This window comes from Mauremys mutica, chromosome 2, assembly GCF_020497125.1.
Source record: "Mauremys mutica isolate MM-2020 ecotype Southern chromosome 2, ASM2049712v1, whole genome shotgun sequence".
NCBI lineage: Eukaryota > Metazoa > Chordata > Testudines > Geoemydidae > Mauremys > Mauremys mutica.
In genome coordinates, this window is record NC_059073.1 from 287480294 (window position 1) to 287498284 (window position 17991).

Consider the following 17991-nt stretch of genomic DNA (forward strand, 5'->3'; position numbering starts at 1 on the left):
GCTGAGGGGAGTTGCAGTCCCTGCTTTGCTGATCCATCATGCAGTTACTGGCAGTTGGGGGCCACTTCAGGGGGAAGGGGACGGGGGGAGGAGGAAAGGGGGGCTGCCAGATAAGATCACAGCTACGGCCACCCCCACCCAATGGGCGAGGGGAGGATGCCCTGCCAGTTCCCAAAAGGACCCCCAAGTCTCCAGTGCGGGTGACGCACCCTGCCAGCCACCAACGAGGGGGAGGGTGGGACCACACCCTGCACCTTCCCCTAAGGGGGGCAGCAGGGCAGGGTGATCACTCCCCACAAATGGCCATAATGGGTGTGTGGAAGGATCCCGACTCTCCGTCCTAGCTCCCACCGAGGAGGGACAACAGGGATGAAACTCCCCCCCCCATCCACATTTCCCCAAGGGGGGGGGCAGCAGAGAAGCATCATAAGATCATAACCCCCCACCCCCCAATTCGCCCCAAGGGCGGGGGTGGAAAGAAGGGGCTGTGTTTGTACGTGAGGAGAACGAGCCCAGGCCAGGGGAGGACGTGGGGCACGAGGAAGGGCTACGGGCGTGCAGCGGGGCAGGGACACTTGTGTAACCTCCCCCAGGCACCCCCTGTACTGCGCTCGCCCCCTGACCGGAGCGGGAGCGACCGTTGGGCTGAGGCGCGCGCGCCCGCGCGCGAGGGGGGCGGGGCCCAGGGGGCAAAGCGCGAGCTTTCCTCCGGCCCTGGGCGCGTGCGCCGGCAAGGCGCGGTGGCGAGCGCCGCGCCCGTGACGAGGGGAGGTGGCGGGGACGCGCGAGAGAGGGGAGGGGAGTCGAGTCAGCCCGTTATTGACGTTTGGGGCCGGTGGCTCCGGCTGTAGCTCCTCACACGGGGGGAGGAACCGGGGAAGGGAAACAAAGCGAAGGAGCTGCCAGGTAAGGACGCAGCTGCTGCTAATCTCCCGCAGTGGGGAGGGGAGACCGACTCGTTCCCACGGGGTCACCCCCTAATTGCTGGTGGGGCTGAGGAGGCCTGTTAGTTCCCACGGGGTCACCCTTCTAGTCACCACTGAGGGGGGGGTCCTCACCCCCCCCCGCTTGTAAGCGGGAGGCAGCAGGAAAGTGCCTCCCCCCCTTACTAGAGGGGGCGGTGTCTTCTCCGGCTCCACACATGTTCCTACCGGGGGGTGGGCAGCTAGGCAGGGGCTCGCTCCCCCCAGGGGTGTGAGCAGGGGTCCTGGCTCCAGCCGGGCGCCCCCAAAGCGGAGGCAGCAGGAAAGGGTCTGCTTCTGATCCCCCCCCCCCGAGGGAGCAGCAGGGAAAGAGCTTAACCCCCCCCCCCCCACCCAGACTTCCCAAAGCGGGGGGCAGTAGGCCACGAGCAACCCCCCTCTCCCCCCCCCATCCCGAGTTCCCGGGGAAAGCAGCCGGAGCCCTCGCTCGTCCTCCACAATGTCTGCACCAGAGTGGGAGCAGCAGCCCCCAACCTGCCCCCGGCTCCCAGTGATCTGGGGGCAGGAGTCCAGGGTCTTCGCTCCCCCCAGTTCCCATTGGCCGAGCGGTGTCTGCCCCCCCCCCGGCGGGCCGGGGCTCAGCAATGGCCTCCGCCCTCCCCCTACTCGCCAGGGAAAGGGGCTCGTTCTGGTTCACAATAAACCTCGGGAGCCCCTCGGGGTACAGCACTAGCCCTTGCCGGGGGGGAGCCGCTGGGACACTGGTTGCTTCCGTCCCTCCTTGGGGTGGGAGGGGCCCGGCCGGGGGGGGGGCAGGGGGCGCTGCCTTGGAGCCATGTCCGGCCGGGTATTTGTACGGGAGGAGAGCGAGCCCCGGGGGAGGCTCGGGGGCAGAGCGTGTGTGGAGGGGGCGCTGCTCAGGAGAAAGCGACCCCGGCCACCTCCCTTCATTACCCCGGCCCTCCTCCTGCCACATCACGGGCAGGGCGGCAAACGCGAGACGGGCGTCTTCTCGCGGGATTACAGCGTGGAATCCGTTCTCGCGGGGGCGCGCGCCTCACCGGCAGGGCGAGCGCGATGCCTGTGATGATGAGGGGGCGCGCCAGCCAGCCAGCTGGTTCCCACGGGGTCATTCCCTTTTTCCCGGGGGAGGGGCTATTCGTTCACACAGGGTCACCTCCTAGTTCTCAAGGGGGGGGGAAGGCCTATTAGTTCCCATAGGTCCTTCCCTAATTCCTAGTGGGGGTCACCCCTCCAGTCACCACACAGAGGGAGGGTGGGGTTCTCACCCCCACCTTCCTCTATGGAAGAGGTATTAGGAAAAAGACACCACCCCGCCCCCCATTCCCACAGGAGGTAGTGTCTTCCCCTAGCTCCATATGTGTTCCTATAAGGGGAGGGGCAATAAGGCACTCCCTGCTTCCTAAATTCCCCTGAAGGGTGCGGGGAGAGGAGTCCTGACTCTCCGTCCAACTCCCACAATGTAGGGGCAGCTAGAAATTATCTTAACCCCCTTGTGAAGGGGTGGAGTCCCTAGGGTTGAGGAATAGGCCAGAGAGACTTTTGTAGGTCCAGCCCCACCCCCTCTGGCCTTGTCAATCATGCATGAAATGGGGGAAATTGCAGTGGGGGCGGGGAGGAGCAAGATCGCCCTTAAGCATCACACTGCAGGAGCGGTTGCTGGCTGTGCAGAGGGAAGTCTTAGGCAGGAGATCTTATCTGTGACCCTGAGAAGAGTACAGCGCACTCCCAGGGTAAAACAGATAGGCTGAGCTTGCCACAGAGACTGAGCCAGAGCGATTTATGCAAACCCATAACTTAAGGGACTGGGTTGTTGGCAGCACTGTAGACTCACCACCTCCCTTCTTCTGAGACCTCAGGGAGAGAGTATACCCAAAAGTGTGGGGTGTTTGTGACTTCCATTTTGATTCCCCCAGCAGGAGAGAGCATTAAGGAGGCTAACAAAGGGAATCCCCAAACCCCCTTGTGAATAATGGGGAAGTGGGGCTGGTGTGACCACGCCTGTAGATAACTGGGTATGGTCAGGTTTCCTCAGTAAGGAACCGTCAAGGACTCTGCTGCATCCCCCCCTACCACCACCCAAATTGTTCTAAATGAGGAGAGAGGAAGCAGGGGAAGATATTAACTCCCAACATATTTAAATCCCACAAAAGGGGCAGCAAGGAAGAAGCATAACCTTCCCCAGAAACCCAGATCCCTTGCTCCCCCCCCACCCCCAATTCCTAAGGGAGGAGGAGGAGGGGTCGGCAAGCAGAGCCCTCGCTCTTCCTCTACAGTGCCTTTACCAAAGTGGGAGCAGAATCCCCAAACTTGCCTCCTACTGCCACTGATGTGGGGGCAGGAGTCTAGGTTCTTTGTTTTCCCCCAGTTCCCAGTGATCTAAATGGTGTCTGCTCCCCACTTCTAATTCACTGGGGTGGGTTAGAGGGCCCTCCTGCCCCCATCTGCCAGGGAGAGGTGCTCTTTACTGTTCAGAATAGTAAACCTTTCTGATGCTGTGTCTCCTCTGGGTACAACACTAGTCATTGCTGTGGGGCAGAGGAGGGTGTTGCTGTGCCTGGGTTGGCAGTGAGACAGAGTGATTGGTTTTGTCCCTTCTTGGTGTGGGAGAGGTCCAGCCTGCTGGGGGAAGGGTGGGGCTTGTGTAGTCGGGGAGACGCTGACCTTGAATGATAGGTGGGACAGCACGGAAGAGGGGGTGTTTGTACATGAGGAGAATGAACCCATGCCAGGGGGAGCATGCGGGGGCACTAGAGGGGGCAGTGTGTGTGAATGGGGGAGTGTTGATTTGAAACCTGTACCAGCAGTTTCCATTTATTACCCCTGCCCTTTTACTGCCACATCATGGTGAGGGTGGAAAACATGAGGTGTGCGTTCTCACAGGATTACAGTTGGAATCTGCTCTCTCCTCTCCTGGTGTGCTCATGGAGGATGGAGAGGAGGGCCCAGGCACCTCCCTCCTGGGTAGAGGTGCAGGGTGTGGTGGTGAGCACAGTGCCTGTGATGAGAAGAGAGGGGGAGTGGAGTAGTGGGGGGACACAGGAGTCGGAGGTGAAAGGAGGAGAGGGGGGTAAGTCAGCCAGTTAATGATATTTGGGGCTAGTGGCTGGAGCACTAGCTCTTCATAGGGGGGAATGGGAATAAAGTGCAGGAGCTGCCAGGGAAGGATGCAGTGACTGCTAATTCTGCCCAGTTGGGGGAAGAAGGGAGGGACACCTACTAGTTTCTATGGGGTCACCCCAAATTCCCAATGAGGCAATGACACCATTTCAGCCAAAACTGAGGCAGTTGGTGGGGTCCTCACCCCCACCTTCCTGCAGGGGCATGCAGAGAAATTTACCTTTGACCCCTTTCTGTGGACCTGTCTCCAGCAGGAGCTCACTCTTCCCTCCCCTGCTGCCCCCCCACTCCGTAGATAGGAGCTTGCTTTTCTCTCCGCTGTGCCCCCTCGCTCCGGGAGGTGCTTGCTCTCCTCCCAGCAGCCCAGGCTGCCACCGCAGCTGCGGGGCTAGAGAAGTTCTGTGCCGCTGATGATTATTGGGGTGGGGGCCTGCCCCTTCTTCCCTCCCTCCCTTGTGCACATCCCTGCATTCCTGTAAGGGGGAGGCAGCAGGAAAGGACTTCTCCAACTCTTCAATGACACATTCCCAAGTGGGGCAGTGTATTCCCCAAGCCCCACACACGTTCCTATAAGGGGGGGCAGCAAGGCAGGGGGCTCACTCCTCTCAAATTCCCCTAAAAGGTGTGTGTGGAAGGGAGCTAACTCCCCATCCTAGCTCCTACAGAGTGGGGGGCAGCAGGGAAGGATCTTAACCTCCTCACGCATTCACCCCCAAATTGCCCAAAGGGGGGGGCAGCAGGGAATGATCTTAACTCCTTCCCAAATTTCCCCAAAAGGCGGCAGCAGGATCTCTCCCTCCAGAGTTGATCTCTCCCTCCAAATTCACCAAAAAAGTGGGGGGATAGGGAAAGATCTTAACCCCACACACACCCAGTAGGGGAAGCAGCAGGGAAAGACTTAGCATCCCCACGTACCCAGATTCCTTGTTTTCCCCACCCCAAATTCCTGAGGAAGGGGAAGTAAGCAGAATTCTCACCCATCTTTTGTAATATTTGTACCAAAGTGGAGCAGGTTTCCCAAACCTGCCCTCAACTCTGAATGATTGGGGACAGGAGTTGACATTCTTTGCTCCTCCGAATTTTGAGTGATCAGAAAGAAGTCTGATCTTCCATTCCAGTTCCCTGGGGTGGGTAAGGGCAAGGGCCCACTTCGCTCCCTACTTATCAGTGAGAGATTCTCATCATTACGACTAATAATAAATCTTTATTTCATTTTGTCTCATCTCGTTAAAGCATGAGTCATTATTGGCTGCTTTTGGAGGATGGGAGATGTGGGGTGCTGTTGTTTCCAGGATTGGAAATGATACAGTGTCATTGTTTCCATCCCTTCTTGGAATGGGACGGAGCACTGGCTCAGTTTGGGGACTGTAATACAAGGACTTGACTAGAATAGGATAGAATCCCTCACTGGGGCGGGATCTCAAGATGTGCTGCATGTCTCCTGGTTTATTCTGTTCTCTTCTGTGTCAAGGTGGCGAGGAGGAGACGGGCTGGAGCTCCCTGCTGCCATGGGGGCACAGGACCGGCCTCAGTGCTTCTTTGATATAGAAATAAATCGGGAACCAGGTAAGATTTGGGGCTGTGCATGACAACTATTTATTTATTTGTGTTTGCTCAGTTTTCTGCTTTAGATAGTGGATAGGCTCTTACCACTGATTTAGGCAATCAGCATTTTTCTTTTGGGTTTGATCAACTGTACATAAGATACTTAATATTTCTAGTAGTTTAATATTCTTTGCAATTTGATGTTGTGTTTAGAATGTCTTTCATAGTACTGTGGAATTTTTCTTTAACCAGGTTTTTCCCTACAGGGGTTTGGTAGGGTTAATAAATGCTCAGTACTTTGAAGGTGAAAAGGGCTGTATGGTATAAGTTCTAACCAGCTGAAATTAATACAACAAAACACATATGATGCTATATTTGTATCTTCAAGATTGTTTGTACAAACAAAACAAACTATAGAAAATGGATAGAACTGATGATGGGATTCTGCAGGATGATGGAGCTTTATTTGTTACAGTTCTTAAAGGCACTTAACACTTATAAGTAAGTGCCATTAGTGGATGGTCTAAAACAGGGGTAGGTTGTTGTACCAATATAATAAAAAAAAACCAGCAGGATCTTATTAAGAGGGATAAGGCAAAGATGCCACATTTATTGTAAATACCATAACAAAACAAAAGACAATGTTTTCCTACTTGTTTCCATTACTACTTATTCCTTATACACACACACACACATATTCATCCACACAATCATTCATTCAGGTTCTGTATAGATGTTATAGTTACCAGCCTAGATGTTGCTCATGCCAAGTTACTGGCCAGGTACCTTGGTCATGAGGATGGAGCCGAGTCTGTGTCAGATGCATCTGATGCTCTTGGAGGTTGGTATCAGAACCATAGACTCAAAGTCCTTATTCTTTAGAGTCCAGTTTTATAGGGATTTTTCCCTATGTTAGTTGATAGGAGTTGCTTCATTTTGCTGTTGCTAAATCAATCAGCAGATGGCTGGCTCCATGTTAATAGGTGTTTTGTTTTTCCTTCCTTTGAGGTGTGGTGGGTCATCTGGTTGATCCCACTTGACACCTTCTTCAGCCAACACTGAATTCTTCAGACTGGTAACTCCCTAACCATTCAGTCACATACATTCTCTATCTTAATCACATCTATTTCACTGTCTCTTTGCTTTTTGGGGTGTTACCAATTTATGTTAAAACTCCCTGTCTTTTAACAATCAAAGATAAAGTGAGATGAAAACTTACAGAGGGTGGGGGTCTCTATCTATACACTATAACAGCTACTGTTTTGGCTTACTTAGAGTTAATTAATGTTTAACAAGTTTTATACAAAGTATTTCTTTGAGCAGGCTTCACACAGACACAGCTGGTGGCTTGCAGGTTAGAATCACAAATGTACTTTTAACATAAACCTTTAGTTATGAGGCATCAATTAACAATAAGTTATTTTTAACAATAAATCATTTTTCATATAAACCATGTTCATTTTTCATATAAACCATGTTCAATATAAACCTTCTTTAATATCCCTACAAGGTAACCTATGGCACAGGTGCCGAAGGTGGCACGCGAGCTGATTTTCAGTGGCACTCTCACTGCCCAGGTCCTGGCCACTGGTCTGGGGGCTCTGCATTTTAATTTAATTTTAAATGAAGCTTCTTAAACATTTAAAAAACCTTAATTACTTTACATACAACAATAGTTTAGTTATATATTATAGACTTATAGAAAGAGACCTTCTAAAATGTTAAAATGTATTACTGGCAAGCAAAACCTTAAATTAGAGTGAATAAATGGAGACTCGGCACAGCACTTCTGAAAGGTTGCCAACCCCTGGTCTAAAACATCTCTTCCATACCTAGCTCATAGTTCCCTATGGGAAGCAGTATAGTCTGCCAGTATTGGGAGGTCTGAGGGTATGTCTACACTACCCGCCGAATCGGTTTATCGGGGATCAATATATCGCGTCTCATCTAGACGTGGTATATCGATCCCCGAACGCACTCCCGTCGACTCCGAAACTCCACTAGGGCGAGCGGTGGTAGCGGAGTCGACAGAGGGAGCCGCAGCCGTCGATCCCGCGCCATGAGGACGGGAGGTAAGTCGAAATAAGATACTTCGACTTTAGCTACGTTCTTCCCTTAGCTGAAGTTGTGTATCTTACATCGATCCCACCCCCTAGTGTAGACCAGGCCTGAGTTCTAGTCCCTGTTATGCTTTGTGAGTTACTGCATAGTCTTCACTGTCTGTCTCAATTTCCTGATCTGTAAAGTGGTAGTATTTGTGTCTACTTCACTGTTATGAGGATTAATGTTGTAAAGCTCTTTGAACTTTTAAAGTGCTGTTTAAATGTTGTGTTACTACTGTTCACTGCCGCAACACACACCCAAAAATAAACATTTTAAAGGGCGATGGCTCCTTTTACTTTCATTTTCTATCTCACCATTTCCCTGAAAGCCTTTAAGTTTAGAAGTATCACTGAAATAAAAGTTTCTCTGTTTATACTTCCAAATTTCTGCCATTTTCAGGTGTATATTGAAGCCATTTTGCTTGCTTTTACTCTTCTATAAAATCTTCAGGAGCAAAGATTAACTGTTTTCAATAGCTTGTTACAAGAATAAGCTCACTGCAACATAATTCATAGCTGTATTGTTAGAAGTTCACACTACTTTACATTTTCTACACTCTTTTCTGAACAGAAATAAAAAACAGAGCTTCGGCTGTAATACAAAAGTCACAATTCTCCACGACTTTAAATCCACTCTTGTCATAGGATGGGAGCATTCAAAAAATCAAACTCAGAAATAGATTGTGGGGGGAAGGTTACAATTCTGCATCTTTGGTTTCCAGTCTAAATGCGTTAGTTAAATGGATTTGCAATAGAAAGAAACACGATGCAATTTCCACCCAAAAACTTTGCTTATTGATTCTCAGTACTCTTCCCTCTTCATTTCTCCTATCCTGGGATTTTATTTTAGACCTCATCCTAGGTGTTTTGTTTTTGATTCCTTCCCCTAATCTCCCCTACCTTGTTCAGTCTTCTGCTCCCAACTCCACCTGTCTCTTGTTTGCTTTCTGGCCCCTTCCTCAGCCATGTGTTTGCATCCACAAGAGGAGGTAGACTGCCAATGTGTCTTCAGTGGCTGACAAGCTAAGGGAGGCCTAAACTGCTGCCCCTCTCTTAGAGATTACCTTATATTGCTGGTGCAAATAGAGGAAGGTTGGATATTAATCCATTCTCTTTCAACTCAGATGTTTGACACATTCTTTGTGTGGTATGATGTAACTTGTTCCATCTTTAAAGTTGAATGATCCTCACAACAATTTTAAAGCTCTGCTGTATTTATTGCGATTGATTAATGTTTTCCTGTGCAAATGCCAACCATGCTGATTTACAAATTGTGCTAACATTAAGATCAGGAATGATATATAATGTGATTATGCAGCACCATATATTGGTACATAATAATTCTTTTTGAATTTATCACCTAATTGTACTTCAGAATGTTAACCTTATTTTAAAATGAAAGCTAAGCCATAGAACCATAGGGTTAGAAGGGACCAAAAAGGTCATCTAGTCTAACCTCCTGCCAAGATGCAGGATCTGTTGTCTCTCTCAACCATTTAACTATATGCTACACCCTTATAAAAATGAAAAGACTAGTGCTTTCTAGCAGTGAAGATCCAAACATTGCAGTATTGGTTTTGTGAGACTGTTATGGGCTATTATTTGAGATTTGATAAATATTGCATTTATTTGTAATACCTGTCACCCTTAGAAATCCAGTACCTATTTATTCTGTACTCCTTTTGATTACATTCAAAATCTGAATTAAATATAAACTATACAGTGATGTCTGCCTGAATCTGCAGATGGCTTGAAACAATGGCCCTCAGAGATGTGCACTGCCCTGCCTTTCTCATATCAGTGAGGTATTAATTCAGAAATCTGATGACTGCTTAAACGTCAAAATTATCCAGTTAGCTGTGGATTATTTTAGAAAAATATCAGGCTAGTGTGCTTATTCATAATTATTGGATATAGCAGAGAGGTTGGAGCAGGGTGTAGTGACACAACTAATTATTGTCAAAGGTTGCTGTGGTGGAGAGCAAGAAATCACCCCCTACCCACAAACATACATAGACATTTTAAAGTGATCTCTGCCTTCGCTGAAAACAGGGAGGGTAAGATGAGAATCATCCTTTGCGTAGTACCAGAAGTCTTGGTTGTCTTCTGGGTACTAAAACCTATAATAACTTCCCATACTTTCCTGGGTGCCCAAAGCCCCAACCTATCCACACATCCAAAACCTTCAGCTTTCCCCTGACATATACTACAAGGCAGTTACTTATTGTCATGATATCTGCAGCAATTTAAGATATGGGAACAGTATAAAATAAAAATTGAGTTTAATATAAAAATAAAGGATAGTGTATTGATTGGTCTGGAAGGCAGTGTGGTGGAGACAGAATTTGAGTGGAGGGCTCTGCCACACAATTAGATCTCAGAGTGGTAGCCGTGTTTAGTCTGTATCAGCAAAAAGAATGAGTACTTGTGGCACCTTAGACTAACAAATTTATTTGGGCATAAGGTTTCATGTGCTAAAGCCCACTTCATCAGATGCATGCAGTGGAAAATATAGTAGGAACATAAAAAAATGGGTGCTGTCATACCAACTCTAACCAGACTAATCAATTAAGGTGGGGTATTATCAGCAGGGGGAAAAAACTTGTGTAGTGATAATCAGGATGGCCCATTTCAAACAGTTGACAGGAAGGCATGAGTAACAGTAGGGGGGGAATTAGCATGGGGAAATAGTTTTTATTTTATGTAATGACCCATCCAATCCCTGTCCTTATTTAAGACTAATTTAATGGTGTCCAGTTTGCAAATTAATTCCAAGTTCTGCAGTTTCTCGTTGGAGTCTGTTTTTGAAAAAAAATTGTTGAAGAATTGCGACTTTTAGGTCTGTAATTGAGTGACCAGGGAGGCTGAAATGTTCTCTGACTGGTTTTTGAATGTTATAATTCTTGACGTCTGATTTGTGTCCATTTATTCTTTTACATAGAGACTGTCCGGTTTGGCCAATGTACATGGCAGAGGGGCATTGCTGGCACATGGTGGCATATATCATATTGGTATATGTGCAGGTGAACGAGCCTCTGATGGTGTGGCTGATATGACTAGGTCCTATGATGGTGTCCCTTGAATAGATATGTGGACAGAGTTGGCAACGGGCTTTGTTGCAAGGATAGGTTCCTGAGTTAGTGTTTTTGTTGTGTGGTTGCTGGTGAGTATTTGCTTCAGGTTGGGGGGCTATCTGTAAGCAAGGACTGGCCTGTCTCCCAAGATCTGTGAGAGTGAGGGATCGTCCTTCAGGATAGGTTATAGATCCATGATGATGTGCTGGAGAGGTTTTAGTTGGGGGATGAAGGTGATGGCTAGTGGCATTCTTCTGGCTCTTTCAGTCTGTTTGTTCACTTCAGCAGGTGGGTATTGTAGTTTTAAGAATGCTTGATAGAGATCTTGTAGGTGTTTGTCTCTGTCTGAGGGATTGGAGCAAATGCGGTTTTATCTTAGAGCTTGGCTGCGGACAATGGATCATGTGATGTGATCTGGATGAAAGCTTGGAGGCATGTAGGTAAGTACAGCGGTCAGTAGGTTTCCGGTATAGGGTGATGTTTATGTGACCATTGCTTGTTAGCACTGTAGTGTCCCGGAAGTGGATCTCTTGTGTGGACTGATCCAGGCTGAAGTTGATGGTGGGATCAAAATTGTTGGTGAAATTCCTCAACGGCTTCTTTTGCATGGGTCCAGATGATGAAGATATCATCAATGTAGCGCAAATGTAGCTTATGCCCAAATAAATTTGTTAGTCTCTAAGGTGCCACAAGTACTCCTCATTCTTTTTACAATTAGATCTATTATAATACACAGTACATTGGGGGGAGGGTCTTGATCTCATAGATAGATAGATAGTATGGCTCTTTACAAATAGGTATGTCCTATTTTTCTCTGGTATGTATTTCTTTTTATTTATGGTTGGTGTGGTTTGTTTTTTTCCAGCACTAATTGCAAAATAAATTGGAAATATAAGCAAGTGTGAGAACTTTGCATATGACAGTAGTGCAGAGAGCTATTAATAATGTAGTGTATTTGTTCTTGGTATGCTTTTTACCTTTTTTGCAAATGTCATGGAAAAACACTTCTTAAATAATGCAAAATATGTATTTATAGGGACAGACTAGTTGCAGTACCTGTTTTCCCAAATAGTCTGGTATACCAGCACATGCATAGTTGAATAACTCCATTTAACATTGTGGTGTTCTGGATTGTATTTTAAACATGTCAAAGGTTTGTAAAGCTCTGGATAGGAGTGTGTGTGTGTGTGTGTTGTTTTTTGTTTTATTCACTCACAGGTTTCAGTAACTTATATGGCAGGGCAGAGCAATGTTTCCTCTGATTTATTTTTCCTCTTGAGTGGTGAATTTAAAGCTGAATAAGCCCAGACTTAATACTTATGACCACCATCCCTTCATCCTCCAGAAAACATACTGTATTTGCTAGTCTTATTTGCCCTCTCCCTTAAATTCTACTGAACTTTCCTTATTAATGCTCTCTCTCCTCTCAGTCTCTCTCCCATGTTTTTTCTTTTCATTTATTCCCTCACTCATAGTATAGTATGAAAGGGATGGGATGGGGCGGTCTCCTTTGTGAGCCGACTTGATAAATCTTTGGGGCAAGCACAATATCTTTCACTGTTTTATATAGAGCTATGCTTACTGTTAGTGTTTAGTGAAAGACCATAGAGATTTGAAATGAAGCCTAAAGCAAATTGTATTTAGGAACACAGCAAACTGAAGGCTGTAACCTGATTTGGGGTATGTTAGTAGTGTTGATGTAATTTATCCACTTAATACAATTTTATTAATTAATTTTTAATCAATAATATTAATAATAATTATTGGATATTAATGAGTATGGGTTTGGCTCGCCAATATGTTTGATCAGAAGATAAAGTTTGTCCTGAATTAGGCTTCACAGAGTTTATAAAAGGAACTTTGGGGTTATGACAGGAGCTTACACTGAGACAAATATAGTTATAAAGACCTTTTTATTAAAATTAATGAAATGGTAAGCAAATGGTAAAACAGTTCAGGATTACAAAGTTACAAATATCACAGTTCTTTAACAGTGTATTATCATAAATATATCTCTTATAAGCTGCAGACTTAATTGATACTCACACTCTGTGGTGCAGCAGCAGCTTGGGCATTTTTCACACCTTTGGCAGAGGAAGTTACTTTAAGATTGTTTGCGTTCTAATTTAACTTTATATATGCTATATGCTTTAACTAAAATGAAATATAAGAGAGATTGAATCCCTTTTCACTTACAGTTTTGAAAAGAAATAATACTACGGCCTATTAATAGTTAATAGCCTTCGTAGATGGGTAGCATCGATACGTAGATGAGGGTGGAGGCGATGAAGAGTAGACAGGAGCAGATAGATGGGTGTATCGCCTGTTTAATGGTGAATTGTCTCACCTTTTTATAGAGCATTAGTCGGAAATCCTTCCTCCTATGCCCAAATTTCATCTTTCCCCCACGGAAATGTTAGGGTACATTTGCCTCATAGGCTAACATGTATGTGCGTATGAATGACAGGTATGTATGCATTTGTACTGTACTTGTTAGATTTGTGGGCAAAAATCCCCTTTTTCCACCCTTTACTGTTATTGGTTCAGTTAAAGGTCTCCAGACATCTGCGTAGGTATTTTGTCTTATTATCACTTTTCTGAATAAGGGTCCCAAAATGTGCTGAAGTTGCCTTAGTGTCATACAGGATGTATGTTTCTTGCATTTCAGCCAAACTTATTCTTAATATAAATCTGTAAGCTTATTACATCAAATACTTAAATTCATAAGAGAGACATTTATACAGACCAACAGATTAATCCTCAGGGCTACAAGGCACCAAATTAATCAGAGGTTTAAGCAGAAACTAGGGCTTGGAGAAGATTGATTACTGTAGTCTCCCACCTAATTTATTCAGTTATTCAGAAAAAGAGTAATTTTTTATAGTCCTAATCACCTTCAGGTAGTATTCAAATAAATTTATATTTATGGCAGCATAGAAGACAGACACATTTATTGGGACGGGGTTAGTGCTGTGGAAGGAAGAAGTTTTTGTGGGGCTTTAGGTTGCTTCAGAGACTGCAGGGCAAGAAAGGGGGAAAAGAATAATTATTCAAGTGTTGCTTTGATAAGACTCTTTTCCCTTGAATGCCTGACCAGAGGGAGACACAAGTTTTTTTAACAAATAATTTAAATAACAAACCTATTCATTTCTCTTAATAGAATTTCTTATTGTGTAAAAAGAAAAGTAGCCTCCCTTTCACTTGTATTGCAATTTAAAATTTTTGTTTTGGTTAAACTTTTATTCCCATGAATTTCAAACTCTGAGAGAGATGTGATCATGCATCTGTTTTTATTAAATAATTTAAACTTGGGTTCAAATTGTGTGTGGTCGTCAGGCTTCTGGCAGGCTGCCATTATTACACACTCAATGCTGCAGAGGTTGTATGTCACTGTCTGGACATTAGGAACCTATACTTCATTATGAGCCTCCTATTAATGGTAGTATGAGTGTGCTGTAATTTTCCCAGTACTCTTGTTTGGTCCAAGAAGGTTTTGAAAGGTGGGTAACAGGGAGATTTGCAGCTCAGATTGGATGAGGGAGTTCACCAGGAGAAAAAAGCAGCTACATCCTCAACATTCTTTCTTACGTATTTGTATCACTATAGCACCTAAGAGCCCTAGTGATGGAAACCGACCCTCAGTGTGCTGTAGGTATCCTGTGAAAGTGAAAGCTCTGAAGGACCACTTAACTAAAGCTGGCTGAAATATTCATTGCAGATTTATTTGTAAACAGTTCATATTTAGCTAACTTATTTTTACTTGTTCAGATAGGTTTTATATGTTGTTCATAAACTGTTCATAGTAAATAATCTTTCAATATCCAGAATTTGCTCTTCAAGCTCAGTGGTTAGTCACCAAAGTCATATGGTATGTTTTTTCTTCTCTAATTGGATGATCTAATCTTTATAACAGGAAGAGAAGTTAAATACATTTTTGGGGTGTCAATTCAGTGAGAAAGGAGGAGGGAGCACTTGAGAAAGTTGATAGGCCTAGGAAAATTGAGGGCACTAAATTTTTTCTTACCTACTTTGCGAGAGAGAGCGCCTTGTATATGGCTGTGGACTCTAGGTTTAAAATGGGTTCCTTCCTGTCTCAGGGCTTGGCTACACTTGCAAGTTGCAGCGCTGGTAGAGGCTTTCCAGCGCTGCAATTAGTAACTGTCCACACCTGCAAGGCACATCCAGCGCTGCAACTCCCTGGCTGCAGCGCTGGCTGTACACCTGGCCAGGTTGGGGTGTAGCGATTGCAGCGCTGGTGATCCAGCGCTGCTCATCAAGTGTGGACACACACCAGCGCTTTTATTGGCCTCCAGGGAATAAGGAGATATCCCAGAATGCTTTAAACTAAATTACTCCCTTTGTTTTGTTATGCAGCCTCTCTTTGTTTTGTTGTGAACCTCCGGAGGAGCTCCGTTTCGCTCCTTTCTACCGGAGCTGCTTATCAGCTCCTGTTTGCTGTGATCAATCTGTGAACAATCAAATGAGATCCTCCTCCCTGTTGTGAACGAGCTCTGTGGAGCTCCTCCGTTGCTGCTGCTATCTAAAAAACAAACACAGCTCCTGTTTGCTGTGATCATCTGTACTTGGCTGTAAACAGGCAGGCAGGGAAACAGCGGGGAGTCGTGTTGCCTACATGCTGTTTGCAATTAAGAGTTAAGACTAAGGGGTCGGAAAAATGTTCTGATTTTTCAAGTCAGGAAGCTAACACACAGTGTTGGCTCCAAAAATCCACTCTCTCTTTCCCCCCGCTCCCTGTCACACTAGACCCCACTCCACCCCCCTCTTTTGAAAAGCACGTTGCGGCCACTTGAATGCTGGGATAGCTGCCCATAATGCATCACTCCCAACAGCGCTGGAAATGCTGCAAATGTGGCCACACACCAGCGCTGGTAGCTGTGAGTGTGGCCACACACCAGCGCTGCTCCTACACAGCTGGATGACCAGCGCTGCAAACTACCAGCGCTGCAAACTGTAAGTGTAGCCAAGCCCTCAGGGAGAGAGAAAGATAAAACCTATGGTTATTGGCTTTCAAACAGATTTCACATACAATTTTCGCATGTTAAATTCATACCAATAATTGTATGTGCATTTATGTGTATTGTCCTAGCTGTGAAGGTTGCTGTAAGATCCTTGTCTGACTCACTTACTTGCCTGCATTGGTGAGGACTCTTTTTTTCCAATTGACAAGTGATAAAACCCGTGCAACTTGATACATTATCAGACAGATAAGTGTGAGGACCCCCATCCGCCCCCTGATGAATACCTAGATGTATGCCAAACCGCATGATGCACAATCAAAGTAAGGTATATATTCATCCTGCCTTATCTAAATAGGAGCATAGCTTATGTGAAGGAGAGCCTTTTTCATTGTCAACTGTACATTGTGTTAGGTCAAGCTTATCCTTTGACATAGAAAAGATGTATTATGAGCACACTCACCTATGTCTGTATGACTCCCAGGGCTCCCTTCACAAAAGGAGTTAGGTGTCTAAATCCCACACTCAGGCTCCTTTGGGATTCACAAAACCCCTGCTCAGCTGCTGCCAAACCGTGTAGGTACCTAAAATTGCTCAGCGTATACATTTTTGCAGTAGACTTTCCCTAGTCGCCTATGTTTCTGCCTCTGGATATGTACACTGCAGCTTCATTCTAGGCATCCAGACACCTAAGCCCCAGCATGATGCAAGAACTAGGGGAAGATAGGTGGTGGAATGCCTAACTCACTCAGAGTACGCTTACCAGATCACACCCTCATAGGTGAATTTCTACAAAGCATACAGAGGGAGTGGGGAGAACTTTTAGTCCAGTGGTTAGGGTACACACTTGGGATGTGGGAGACTCCTGGTTCAATTTCCCCTCTGTCTGAGGTGGAGAAGGGATTTGAACTGGGATCTGTCACCTGTCAGGTGAGTGGTCTAGCCACTAGATATGGAATATTTTGTTGTGGGTGATCCCTCAGTCTCTCTTGTTGAAGCTGTTCTGCTGTGGATAAATTAAAAAGCCAGTGGATCAGGAGGACTTGATCCTGGGTGTCCCACTTCCCAGGTGAGTCTCAAGCCACCAGACTACAGAGTCATTCTCATGTTTGTGCTTGCTCACACTCTCTTTGGCCCAATGATTTTTTAAATTATTTATCCACTGTGGTGAAGGTGTGTCTCAGCTGAAGGGGGCTTAAACCAGGGATGTCCCACATCCCAAGTGAGTACCCTAACCACTGGGATAAGAGTTATGAAGGAGCTCCTCCTTCTCAGAACTGCACAGGCACCTAACTCCAAGACAGATTTTGCAGCTGACAATCCCCAGCAGAGGGAGGCATTTCCCTGCAGCCTGGATTTAGGAGCCAAACTCCTTGAGAAGGGTGGGGCTTAAGACACACACCTTGCCTTTGCTTATTCATTAACACATATTCCAGTGGTACTATGAGGATGAGTAGTCTCTTCTGTTATAAATTCTCAATTTTGAGTTCTAATATTCATAGAATTCCCACACCACATCAGACCGATGGTCCATCTAGTCCAGTATCTTGTTTCTAACAGTGGTCAGTACCAGATAATTCAAGATGGAAAAAATGCTGTTGTGGACAATTATGGAATAATTTACCTCCATAGGAAGTATTTGTCATAACATTTATCTCTTCTATCAATATTTTATTATACTATCAAATGTAACTATTGGACATTGATTTTTTTTGTTCAAATCCATTTAAACTCTTGACCTCAGTGGTGTCCTGTGATAATGAGTTCCACAGTTTAATGTGTTAAACAAATTATTTTACACATCTCCTTAGTCTTTGTCATGATGGGGAAAGGGAGACAGTTCTCATGAAGGATGTGGAATTAAAAATAAGAACTGCATAATGATGGTTAAGATTAAACTAACCAGTAAATGTTACATATAAGACTTTTACAGTGTTCTTAACTAAGCAAAATGGTTTATTAACTAATGTTAATAAAAATTGCTAGATACATTCTAGCTAGGGTTAATACTAAAAAGGCGCTTAATGAGGTTTAGGAGCAGCTTCTGGTCCTGTGGAGGGAACTTCAAGCAAATGGGGGGAAAATTCTGCTGAAGTATGAGCTCATCCTTTTCCCACCCCCCTCCTCTCTTCCTTGACTGCTGGTGGGAGAAGGGAGGGAGGTGAGGCCTGCCAGTCTGTCCTGGATGAACCTTTGTGCCCACACTAAGGTAGAGAATCTCCTGACTTTC

General features: G+C 45.7%; 1 protein-coding gene across 1 annotated transcript in view; it reads left to right on the forward strand.

Moving 5' to 3' along the window:
• The first annotated feature begins 867 nt into the window (after positions 1 to 867).
• Positions 868 to 17991, forward strand: part of NKTR (natural killer cell triggering receptor) — a 70841-nt gene continuing 53717 nt past the window's right edge. The window contains exons 1-2 of the mRNA XM_045004943.1: positions 868 to 906; positions 5536 to 5630. Of these exons, the coding sequence (XP_044860878.1) occupies positions 5573 to 5630 (58 nt within the window). The 5' untranslated portion in view covers positions 868 to 906; positions 5536 to 5572. The remainder of the gene's footprint in view (positions 907 to 5535; positions 5631 to 17991) is intronic.